The following is a 13,516-nucleotide window of genomic DNA, read 5'->3' as shown; positions in this document are numbered from 1 at the left end:
GTGTCTGTGGCTGTATAAAATTTCACCCTACCTAGGCCTATTGGAAGGATTCGTAGTTTGTACAATACCGGTAATATAAATGTCGTATGTACTTTATTTTTGTTGCTGCAACAGAATATAATATAGGCTACTGATTATGTAAGTTTTACACGTTGATAGCATCACAGAAGACATCAAAGTTATCAGTGTAATTCTTGGTAAGAAAGAATATACAGATTTTACTCCCGAAATCGCCGCAACTACCTCAGCGCTAATTTCACCAAAAATACAAATTCGCTCATTTAACTATGAACGCCTCTTGCGTCCCTGGCAGTGAATAAAAATATTCCTCTTGCACACGTGGCAAAAGAAATAAGCCTGAGAACTAAGGAGCAAGCAAACGGATGATTAACAAACATTTGACTGCCGTGTATTCAAACTTTACCTATTAATAGTACGATGTGGTACGACCCCATCACACTGACTATGGGTTCGGTTGCCTTAGTTACACAATAGGCTTACATACTGTATATGCCAGACTTTAGTGTGTGCATATACTTAAATTTGTTTACATAGCTATAAAAATGATAGTGCTTTAACTCTAATTTGTTATTTACAAGTTTCTGTTTGTTACAATTATAGGCCTAATTATTTATTGGCAAATATGCCAGCCACTGGACGAAATGTAACACTTTCACATTGCTGCACTGTTCTCTAAGATTTAGCCCACAATAGCAAGTATTTTATAATTATAGGTAAATATAATGCGATAACAATCCAAAGCTCACCTAACATCTGTCCAGCAATAAAAATCATTGCTACAAAGCATATTTTCAGTCAGCTGTTCCAAGTTGATTTTTCTAGGTTATGTGTCAGTAGCATGACTAAACGTAGAAAATAAATTAACGAACGGGTCACGGAGTAACAGTAAATTTAAAATATTACACACCACCACTTTATTTTTTATAACCATTCCTACTGATGTACCGGTAACAGTCTTAACAAACACTTGACAGTAATCACCTCTTAACATAACTACACGCTATGGTAGTCCCAACGAAAGAATGGATCGATATGGCAGAATGTCCTGTATTACACCTTAAATTTGCCGCCTTCGAGAATAGAGATGTACATGGAACCAAGATCACACGAACGTAGCAAAAATTTCTTTGTACATGAAACTGGAGTTAATCAATATACTATCCAGTAACGAAACAATATTAAATTTACGATGTTAAAATTCCAAATAAATTCTCTATTGGCGTTAGTATTCAGTTTTTGACATAATTTTCTGATTAGCCAAAATGAGCGCAGACGAAATTTTCTTCTGAGGCAAATTTAATGTTCAAGTTAGACAATACTGAAAGATGTGGCAATGATGGGCTTTTTAAATGTATATGCAACATGTCTGAAAACAATATGAATATGAATACTTACTTACTGGCTTTTAAGGAACCCGGAGGTTCATTGCCGCCCTCATATAAGCCCGCCATTGGTCCCTATCCTGAGCAAGATTAATCCAGTCTCTACCATCATATCCCACCTCCCTCAAATCCATTTTATTATCCTCTTATCCTCCCATCTACGTCTCGGCCTCCCCAAAGGTCTTTTTCCCTCCGGCCTCCTAACTCTCTATTTGCATTTCTGGATTCGCCCATACGTGCTACATGCCTTGCCCATCTCAAACGTCTGGATTTAATATTAATATGAATATGAATAAATAATAAAACTATAGCTCAAACATACTGTACGTACTATAACTTAGGCAAATGACAAGCACAGGAACTTCCCATCATGTCTGTTTTAAAGTCTCTCGGATGACCTGCAGATGAAACCTAAAAAGTCAGTTTCACTATTTTGTGTATTCATTCCATTACATTTTCAACCTCGTTACCAGGGTTTTAAAACCCTAAGTCACTGTTGCTCATTGTTGATATTATGCAACATAAGGCTACCACAGTCGAGGCTACTTCGAATTCTCTTCATCTCTGCATTATTTGAGCAACATCTTACCACAGTCTAGTCAGGAATCGAAAGCGTCGTACTAACTTATGAAAATTGTACATTTCTCAGCTTCCTAATATACTTCTAGTCCATCACTGTGTAGTAATGGTTAGCACGTCTGACTGTGAAACGAGCGGGCCGGAGTTCAAATCCTGGATGAGACGAGTTATCTGGTTGAGGTTGTTTCCGGGTTTTCCCTCAACCCATTAAGAGCAAACGCTGGTTAACTTTCGGCGCTGGAGTCATTTCTCTGGCATGATCACCTTCATGTCATTACTAGGGACCGGATTTTTATGTAATGACATATTATATTCCTTTCCATCTAAACGTATATAAATAACAAATCTTTGCGAATCTTGTAATTACCATTAATATATTAAAATTTGATACTACATATTTTTACATATTTACCCCACATTACATATTATGGCTTGGTATTACATAAATCTACACATTTAGAGGGGGTTTATTCATTTTTACTTCTCTAAAAGAAGAGAAAAAAAATTCTGCTGGGGAAGTTTACAATTTGAAATACACAGATTTAAAAAGCCTTTTTACATATCCAAGAAAGGATATATTTCGGGACGAAACATAAAGTCTTTAGTTCCAGGAAGTAATAGAGGCACTCACCCCATACAGCCCACTGTAAATATGAGTGAACAAAAGGGAACCTTTGTCATATAACTACCTTGTATTGTAAAAATCACTCGGAAAGTAGTATGACATAGCGTGCGGTCGTACCTCGTACAATTAGTCAAAATAGTCGTATGCGTATAATAATAATAATAATAATAATAATAATAATAATAATAATAATAATAATAATAATTTAATAATATAACAAACTAGTGCTTATTCTTATCGAAAAAGTAGACGCGACACTTAGAATGAAACCTACAGAGCAACAATGTCGGCAAAATTATGTTTTAAAAGCACACCGCACATTATTGCATGATGCCGGCATGTTAAGTATGAGGCTGCGGCGATAATACTAGACTGTGATCTTACGACGTTATAATGACGTAAGACCACAAAATACGTTCGTTCGCTCTTTGTTTACGCATTTTTACTACGATATTATTACTCTGCTAGTGCTAACTTGTCTATGGTGCTAACTGCAAATAATAATATTCATAATTAATGGATTTATTAATGAGGAGACAATTTTACCCGTATGATTATCATTGTATTGCATCCAAAAGTGCGAAAAATTAAAGACGATACAACTTATTCCTAAATACTGGGTAAATATTTCAAGATACAGTGTATAAGTTTTATCTTCCCTCACTTGCATGTGTAAAGCGTTGCCTTCATGCGGTGGAGTAGGATGAGGCCGACATGATTTGTCTCGAACTATAATTGTTCTGCACACGTCTTAACAAGCCGTTCCCATGCAATTTGCAACCTTATACAACCTCTTCCTAATCCTTCCAGAGAAAACCCGGGTCAAGTGCAATTATGTACTCTATGATAGACTCATATCGCTGTTCACAGGAATACGAAGACTGCAAAATTGGGGTGAATATTAAAAACACCCCTATCTGACTAGTAATATTTAAAAGTAATAAAAAAAATTGTAATATTTTGCTTTATTTCGATTGTCATTCTCATTATTTTTTCAATTATTTATACATATATTTATATGTAAATAAGATTGTATTTTCTATGTTGCACTTACGTTGTTGTTCCTCTGGAACAGCGATATATTAAAGCAATTCTGGAATTTTTATTTCTCTATATATGAAATGTGAAAGTAATGTGAGCTCCAAAAAATCGATTTAAAGATTTTAGCAAAAATTCACTTTCTCAGCATCCCTAACAAAGAAAATGTTGCTTTGGTCATGCAAACCACCTGTCTGTGTACACAGTTTTCTCCTTCCACTCCTCTGGGAAGCATAATAATCGATGGCTTAGTGCATACATGTGGTAAGTGCTAATTTCTTACTTTTGAGAAAAACAAGTTTTTATTTTCAATATTTCATTCACTTCAATTAATATCTATTCTCAAGAAGTGAACATAACATAGGAAAATCTTATTATTCACTTCCCACATTTGTGCACAGTAAAGATACATCTCACAGGAGTTCGATTTTGTACTTAAATCAATTTGACCAAAAAATGTACTTAACACATGTGTGCACTAAGCCATCATATATGGTCTTTATAAAAAAGTTCACCATCAAATTCTAATGCTAGCCATCATTGCCTTAAACTCAGTCCAGGTTTTTTTAATTTGTTCAGCTTCAGTGCTGTTATGCCACGTCATTCTAGGTCTTCCGGATGATTGCCTTCGAGTCTTCTTGGTTATATCTCCATTTTCCCTCCTCAATATGTGACCAATTCAATTATATTTTCTCTAGTTTTTTAATGTTCATTGTTCTGCTTCCACAATTCGTTTCAAACAGTCCTTGACCATCAGATTCTCATTATAAATTCTCGTCAATTACTGGCCACATTTTGTTCATGTTCAGTATCTACAAATCAATTTATTTGGGAAACGGTATAATTTTTAGGAAAATAATAGGAAGTATTTATTTTAAATCAACAATAACGACACTGCATTGCAACAATCAGCAGATGACTCATCATTTTTGTATTTCCTACAATAAAATGACAAATACGAATACAGTTGAACTTCGGTATTACAGTTTTCTAGAAACTTGGAAAATTCTATTGTTATATTATCAGGGTTATTGTTGTATTGAGGGGTTATGAAATTTTACTCATCTTTATGTTATGAGACAGAATATAGTAAAAATAAGTACAAAACAAAATTACATAGTATGAAATAACATTTACTCATCATCTCATTACCTTACTTGATGTACAAATTAAATTAAACTTCAGGTATTTTTCTTTAAATCAGTAATTGTACTCATGTCTTTTGATTTTAAGAATTTCAACAAATGTGTTTCTTATTGCAAGCACAAACAGATAGTTCAGGGGTATGCTAGACAGTAAACCACTTCACGGTAGCAATGTCAACGTCTTCTGCTGCTGTAGTTTTGAACACTTACATTCAGGATTAATTTTACCACTTGCGACACTGTCCTCTATTTCCTTTCTTTGCGATTATTGACTGCACAAATCCATACCTTTTACACGCTTCATTCTGCTTCAGTGCCCTATCTAAATTACTAAATGCAGCTAATTTGGTCTCCAAACTGATTTGTTTCTGTGCTAAGCCTGTCATCATTAACAAGTAACACTCGAATGTCAAAGGTGCCAATGCACAGTGGCAGGAACCATAAAGCCAAATCTGTTAAGGGTCACATGCCCTTGAAGTAGGTAGAGTTCTATTGCAACACACTCCTTCCACAGAATGCCAAAGGGTGCAGGTATTATTTGTGGCAAGGTTGGTAGACCTTGAAGCGATAGCGTGTGTTGCGCGTGGGTTAGTAATGGGAAACGTATCAGGTGTGGTCGGTTCAGTAGGTGTTACTCATGCCTTCAAGAAGTTAGCATTGTCGATCTTTTGCTATGAAAGAAAAATTGCATAGGTATTATTGAAGATGCAGAACAAGTTGGTAACCGCGAAGCAGGAAGGAAATACATTGTAGATGAAAGTGATTGGTGTAAGAACAAAACACGACTTGAATAGACCAGTGTTAATCACCGGGCATTTCGAGGGCAAAAAGCCAAGTTTCCGGAAATCGAAAAAAGGCTTTGTGATTATATAGGTGAAAAAAAAGGAAAAAAAAAAAAAAAAAGACACTTCAGTTGTGCCGTTTCAAGTGAAATGTGCCAACATGACTAATATAATAAATACATCATATACCAATTTTTTTTGTAATAAAAGTGAAAATGTTTTCTTTTTTTCCAAAATTTCTTTCCATAAAATTAGGGTGTGGGAATTATTCAAGTATATATATATATATGGTATGTGTATTCATATCATGAGAACTTGAACTAGATGAATATCTGAAACTCTTCTAGGGACAATGTGAAAAGAGACTGCAATGAGGAAGGGCAATGAAGTTTCTCCTTCCTTTATCATACAATTTACATTAATGTATTTTTATTTATTTTTTTTTATTGGGTTATTTTGCGACACTGTCTCAACATCTAAGTTATTAAGCGTCTGAATGATATGAAGGTGATAATGCTGGTGAAATGAGTCCGGGTCCAGCACCGAAAGTTACCCAGCATTTGCTCGTATTGGGTTGAGGGAAAACCCCGGAAAAAACCTCAACCAGGTAACTTGCCCCAACCGGGATTCGAACCCGGGCCACCTGGTTTTGCAGCCAGATGCGCTGACCGTTACTCCACGGGTGTGGACTACATTAATGTACATGATAATACGAGAGGAGAGATAAAAGTGTCAGCTTGTTAGTGAGTTAAGAGGTCTCAAAAAGATGATTACAGGGAGAGTAGATGAATCCCAAGACGATTACAGGGAAAATAGAGGAATTCCAAGTTTTCTATGCCACAGCTCACTGTAAAGTACACCAAAATAGTTTCGAAAACTAAGTAGTGTTATTACTACTATACTTAAAATAACACATACAAGGGGGAAGGGACAATGAAACTGGACATTTTAAACCTCGGCTATGAACATTCTTGTTGTATTTAGAAATGTATGTCATTTAGTCAGGCTGCAATTGTGTGGTGTACAAGGCTTGTTACATAAATGGCAATGGTTTCATAACTACACAGCACTTGTTTCAGCAGCATTACAATATCCATCGTAATGATGCAGTGCCATCAGCACATGCTATCAAAATGTGGGTGAAAAATTTCAGAGAGACTGCTCTAAAGAAGCCTACAGTAAGAATGGGAAGTGTGCGAACACCAGAGAACATCACTGCTGTTAGAAATGCATCTGAGCAGAATATTATGCTGCAATGTTCAAAGATTTTTTGACACCTCAGATTACCAAGCCCCAGAGATCAACAGGGACATATGGTTCCAGCAGGATGGAGCGACCAGCTATACACTACAGCAGGCCTGCACAAGGTTTGTGCTCTCCAAGCCAGCTCACAGCTCATGAGCGGAATGCAGATATTAGCTGCGGTCTGTATAAGGGTGGACTGGAAGAAGGGGTGATCTCGTACAAAATATACAGAAAAGGAAGTACTATTATGAGTGCTTATCCAATGAATTCCCGTTCAGTGTTTGCAAAACTATCTTGGACTATTATTAATTAATAAAGAAATATTTATTTTACAAAAATAATAGAAATTCTATAGCTACTTAAATGTACAATATCATTTTGTTATATTTTTATTTATCAGTACATCAAAACGAGGTTTTATGCTGTTGGCAGCTGAAAAGAACAGTAGCCTACTGATCATAATGAAACATGTTACAGATGTTGGATGCCTGCCTTTATTAAAGTTGATTATAGAAAACAGTTGCTCACAAATATAAATGAGCCAAACATAGCAATCATTTTCACAGCCAGCCTGTGTAGTCGTGGATATTATTGCTAATGTTTAGTCTTGTAAAACTCAACCAGGCTAGTAGTAGGCTTATTATTCAAACGATCTTTAGCTCTTAGGTCACACTGAAGATCAATAAGTTCGAGCTGTAAATCGTTAAATGTTATGTTCCGTCTTTTAGATTCCTCCATACTGTACTGTAGTAGTAGGTAAGCAACGTGAAACAGTTACTGAGAATAGGCCTAAACACTGCACTCCACTAGATAACTGAGTGGTCGTTTCCCTCTCCTCTACCTATAGCAAGTCTATGTCATTCTGACTTATCTTCCTCTCCATTTCGGCGAGCGGTAATCACCGATCTCCCGCCTGCACTACACTATCAGCATGATGTCTCAAATGTCTGTTTCTGAATCACCTCTATTTCAGATAGTAGGATATTAAATAGCTGGAGAGGTCACCAGAACTTGCTATTTCTTCTTTGTGGGGGTACTTGAAAAGCAAAGTTTTCAGCCATGAAGCATCTCAAATCCCCATGAAGATTATGCGCAATGTAATGGGCTCTTTATTATCAAAATTCGAAGAATGTGTGCAGCTCAACTGAGGCCATCTTAGGAACGTTTTTTCAAAACTTTAGAACTTTACTTAAAAAACAAATGGTAAGTTAAACACTTTATACTAACTGTAAGTACAGTAGAACTTCTTTTATTCAGTTCACACTTGTATATTTTTAACACTTACACAATCTTATTTTAAACCCCAGGATTCAGGAAATATGACACCTCATTTATAATAGAGATGGGCAATAGTAAAGTAGAACCCCTATTATCTATGGTAATGGACTGAACGGTTGATCGAAAAAATCGGATAATCCGTACCATGAAAGATTTTGTAATTTCCTCCATGGTCTTGTATTTAACTCGCTAGGTAGTGGATCAGAAGTTCACTAATTTAAGTCTGGTTGTCAACGATGGGTTTTCAAGGGCCAAGGAAGCCCTTTGTAATGACTGTCTCGGGAAAGATAGGAATAAAGGAGGTGTCATGTTGTAGATTTACATAATTTTTTACGCTTTATCCTTGTTTTTTTTATTAAATTGCGCAGTTGTATAGATATCCAACAAGGAAAAACCTGACGTGCAGAAACCAGCTGGCGTGACTGTATCGCGCAGATGACGTATGCTCCCGTTCCCAGCATGCTCCCACGCCTACTGCGTGGGGTATATCATGCGTGCCGTGAGGAATCCGAGCTGAGTTTTGTTTGTAGGATACCTTATAAACTCCAATATCGTATTCAGATGCAACATGAGCCATAGTTTCTCTTTCTCAAACCATTCAATTATTTCCATTTTTTTTTTTTCGATAGTTAGCAAACACATTTTCTGTTAACATCCGTGGAAGACTTTTTATATATAACTTATATTATAGAACGGCAATTCGAACAGTAGACAATCCTGTGTAACGATAAGGGGTTGTAATAACTTATGTAGAACCTAATGTGATGTACAGAACAGTACTTCATATAAGTTATTTATTTTTTACGAAAAAAAGAGCGAGAAATAGGCAGTCGGATAATCTCCCAATTGGTTAATAGAGTGACGGATAATCGGGGTTCTATTGTACTATCGACTGTTGTTCCTACTATTGATAATCCTAATCAAAACTATCAATAGTCATTACAAACTGTTTTAAGTGGTTATAAACTGAATATATATATCTGAATTTGTCTAAACACGTACTAAACTATTAATTTAATAATATATACTTACTTACTTATGGCTTTTAAGAAACCTGGAGGTTCATTGCCGTCCTCACATAAGCCCACCATAGATCCCTATTCTGAGCAAGATTAATCCAGTCCCTACCACCATATCCCACCTCCCTCAAATCCATTTTAATATTATCCTCCCATCTACAACTCGGCCTCCCCAAAGGTCTTATTCCCTCCGGCCTCCCAACTAACACCCTATATGCATTTTTGGATTCGCCCACACATGCTACATGTCCTGCCCATCTCAAACGTCTGGATTTAATGTTCCTAATAATGTCGGGTGAAGAATACAATGTGTGCAGTTCTGCATTGTGTAACTTTCTCCATTCTCCTGTAACTTCATCCTCTTAGCCTCAAATATTTTCCTAAGAACCTTATTCTCAAACACCCTTAATCTTTGTTCCTTCCTCAAAGTGAGAGTCCAAGTATATACTGAATTAAATACTAATAACACAGTATTATTATAATCTGTCCTTGAAGTCCCAACATTAGCCATCATTATGATTTTTTAACATGTGATTATTGCTCCAAGGATAGTCTAAGTTTCAGATTAAAATAAATATTTCCACTTTGTTGGGATGCAGATGGTTTCGCCTTTCATTGATTAAGTTTTTAGTTTTGGATAACAGTCTTTCTGGGCAAACTAAATATCACAGTGAATACAGATACTTTACAACGAAATTACTTAGTTGTGGGTGGTGTATGATAAAACGAACGAATAAGTGGAAATGAAATACTGGAGTTAAATAGGGATTTAATGTAAAATTGTACTTGATAGTAAGGTTAAATTTATAAATTATAATTGAGGCGAACTATCTTCCATAATCTTGTAGATTAATGGAAGTAATGAAAACTGGTCTTGTAGCAGGCCTTACCTTATGTGACCAAGTGAGCAACAATGAAATAAGACAAACATTAGGAATATAGGACTTAAAAGAGAAAATATATATAAACAAAATTAATTGGTATAATCATATACAAAGAATGGACCGTAATTCTATAACAAAACAAGTTTTAAATTATAATCCAAAAGGTTATCGTGATGTAGGACGTCCAGTAACCGGATGGAGAAATTCTCTGAGTCAGAACAGGCCATGAGACAGCCTAACATGAAGATTATGATGATGATGAAAACTGGCTCCAGCCAATCAGAAAGAGACAATCCAATGTCTCAACTCTCATTATAAAGGGTCTGTATCCTTTCCAGGCTTACTAAATCATCTACGCGAGATATGCAGAATGTTTTTATTCTTTCCATGATTGCAAAGTGAAGAATCGTATTGGTTCATTCATTCACGATTCAAAAGAATATTTGGAATCATAGTCTGGGATGAGTTCTGAACAAACCGTGAATGAATCATTACAAACAATTCTTAACGTTTGATTTAGTTCCTGAAAAAGAATTGTGTTGCCCAGCTCCAGTTTGAAACCCTTTTATTTAAAAAGCTGTTTGCCCGCCTCTAACATGATTAACATGGAACACAGCTTTGTACTGGGGAAAAAGAGTGCCCTGGCCATTGAGAAACAACATGCACTACCTAAACACATGTTTAGGATTGGAAACGAAAACAGAAGCAGCTCATGTTTATAAAATTGTAACTACTTTCTGAATCAGCGTTATGATAACTTACGAGGCACTCTTAAATGACATATCAATGTTTATGTGTGTTAGTTGCAGTACAATTTTTTAGTGGTAACAGCTCATCACTTGTGGTGGGAGAGCAGACTACAGTTACACAGATAGGCTGTTCTGAGAAACAGTTGCCAGCTGTCACGTCTGCACTGAACATTCGGGTGATATCTGAAATGGGGCTTTTGTCAAAAATTATTCAATGAAAACTTAATTTTTATGTGAATATTCGGAAATATGTATTTATATTTACATAAAAAGAATTCAAAATATGTGTTTTTATGTAACTTTGTCCGAAACTTTAAACAGAATTACGAGTTTCTATTACGGTGCAAATAAAATATTTATTTACCTAAGAATCCTAGCTCTAATAATAAACATCAAGGATTTAAAATCCCCATTTCATTGGTCCAATTTGTACATTTATAAGATGGGGTAAGGAGATAAGGATGGTAGGATTTTTTAATTTTCAGTTTACAATTCTGATAATCCAACTTTTTTGGAATGAGTCTAAAATAAAAAGTATTATTTAACACTTAGAAAAACAAGAATAGAAATCACTAAGTACTTGAAACACAACAGCATCTGCTGGATTTAAAAGGTACCGTCATTTTTATTCACCAATATACATTATACTGTAAAAATCAACTAAAAAGTCTTGTATCTGCACAGTATAAAGTCTCCCTTAAGCTGTTCGAAACTTGCAGAATGTTTATTCACAATACAGGGTATGGCAAAAGTCAAGGCACCACAGAAATTTTAAACAAGTAAACAAAGCGATCACCATCAGTACACAAACATTACTTGCACAAAGGAATGTTGAAAAAATATCTTGCTTAGGACCAGATTGAATCTTCAGTTCTTCAAAGTTTGCAGGCAACATTAAACTTATTTTATTTGGCTTTTACCACACACTGTAGCAAAGTCTGCAAAGGGGGGTAAATGGAATTAAAAGGACTGGAAATTAGGGCTATATATGTAATAAAAATGTTTTAACGGTAGGGCTCTGTTTCGAGTATTAAAGGAATACAAGCTGTATCCCTACTGATTACTTTTGCAGCCTACATTTTGAAGAACATTTTCTTTTCTAGAATACTGTAAAGTCACATCTAACATGAGAATAAACGAAGTACACATCAATTATTCTTTTAATTTTAGAGATCTGAAATTTGTGTAATTAAGTCTAACTCAATTCCACATGCCTAAAAAAAAAAGAGAATAGACGAGTTACAAAAAGAGATCATGCGACAAGCCAAACAGCAAAAATAAATCAGCTTTTGTAGCAAACTATTCTCAATTGTATATATTACATATGTAAACCAAGTTACAATTGCTTACACATTATTTCTGTGGATTTATTTTTTTGTGGTCATGAAGCTGACCAAATACTCATGTATAAAACCTAGTTTGCTTCATTCATCTTAAAAACGAAAATTTTAATTGCAAACCATCTTCTTGCCCTACCATTTGTACAGCCCCTAATAAAGGTGTGGAATAAGATTAGGGAGTGTCAATGTTCTAGTAGAGTGAATCAGCGTTGGATGAGCGAGGCTTCTTGATCTTCTCTAGGTTCTTGACCACGATATCATGGAGAGTGCAGTAGCGATTTCGCACCTCGCACATGACAAGCCACAAGCTCACGTACTCCTTCTCATCGAGCTCTTGCACGGCTCTCCGATAGTCCTCAATGTGGGGGTACTTGGCAACCTAGCAAAGGAAATAACAATATGCTATATGTTGACTATTGACTTGTGTTCTCAAATCCAGTGACAACCTCTGGACCTGTACCTCGCCTCATGTTATTTAGAAACAAATGTAAGTAAGTGGGACAGTAAAAACAATACTTACAATGTATTTTAAATGGAAATCAATAAAGACAAAACCACCATTATCTCTAATAATAATTAATAAAAAATGCAGGAAAGCTTTCAAACAAAAACATTCTGGCAAATAACCAAAAAATGTAAGAAGGTAAACATAAGATATTGGAACAATAAATGATTTGGTGGGAAGGATGAAAAATCTGAACATACTGTTACAGTACTAATCATTTCACATGAATGCATGCATGTAATGTAATATTATGTAGTGTATTGTAAATCTGGGGTGTAGTGTGTGGATTTGTAATATTTTGTGTATATACTGTATTTACTTGGCTATAGATCCCCATCATGTATAGTACCCCTCTTATTTTCTTAAAGTCAAAATAAAAAACTTAACTGTCTTGAAATTAAATACACTCACTGGCAAAAAAAAAAACATTTCAACTTTCTTACTTTTTATTATAAGATCTAAGGTTAACCATAAAAGAAAACCTCCCCCCCCCCCCCCCCCGTAATCGGCACCCAAATAACCGGCTGGTTATGAGGGATTTTACTGTATTTAATCCCCTCCCATACCAAATGACTTCATGGAGTTTGCGTCTCTAAGTCCTTCCCCAATTTTGGAAGTAAAAATAGAGATCATTTTATAGCCGAGTAAACACTATATTGGTACATATACACGAAGAACCACATTTCATTTCATTTTATATATACTGGTATTCCTGTACATGCCAATGTCTTGTCATAGATCTGTCACTCTTACAAATATTTAAACATTATTGTGACTGAAGAGCGTAATGTAAAGAGCTCTACAAAATGGAAACAAACTTGTGTATGAAATGCACACGAACTAGGGAAGGGAGAGGAAGGAAACTACCACTTTAAAACAATATATATAATTTTAGATTTAAACAATTTTTTGAACGGAATAATG

The 13,516-nt window shown here is 35.4% G+C and overlaps 2 protein-coding genes across 9 annotated transcripts in view; both read right to left on the bottom strand.

Annotated features, from left to right (window-relative positions):
* The window catches only part of LOC138696241 (nucleolar protein 58-like), an 80,683-nt gene extending 79,622 nt beyond the window's left edge, over nucleotides 1-1,061 (bottom strand). Inside the window, exon 1 of one of the 4 annotated variants that reach the window (XM_069820951.1) lies at nucleotides 768-1,061. In XM_069820951.1, the coding sequence (XP_069677052.1) occupies nucleotides 768-808 (41 nt within the window). In that variant the 5' untranslated portion in view covers nucleotides 809-1,061. Of the gene's footprint in view, nucleotides 1-31; nucleotides 217-767 lie in introns of those variants that run through there. The other 3 variants (XM_069820937.1, XM_069820928.1, XM_069820941.1) reach the window with 3 other exon arrangements.
* A 10,287-nt stretch (nucleotides 1,062-11,348) lies between these two features.
* The window catches only part of REG (proteasome regulator gamma), a 38,412-nt gene continuing 36,244 nt past the window's right edge, over nucleotides 11,349-13,516 (bottom strand). For all 5 annotated transcript variants that reach the window (XM_069820959.1, XM_069820968.1, XM_069820989.1 and 2 more), the window contains one exon: nucleotides 11,349-12,466. In XM_069820959.1, the coding sequence (XP_069677060.1) occupies nucleotides 12,278-12,466 (189 nt within the window). In that variant the 3' untranslated portion in view covers nucleotides 11,349-12,277. The remainder of the gene's footprint in view (nucleotides 12,467-13,516) is intronic.

This window comes from Periplaneta americana, chromosome 1 (assembly GCF_040183065.1).
Source record: "Periplaneta americana isolate PAMFEO1 chromosome 1, P.americana_PAMFEO1_priV1, whole genome shotgun sequence".
Lineage (NCBI taxonomy): Eukaryota > Metazoa > Arthropoda > Insecta > Blattodea > Blattidae > Periplaneta > Periplaneta americana.
Note: the sequence above shows the minus strand (reverse complement) of the source record. Positions and strands in the feature narration are given on the sequence as shown.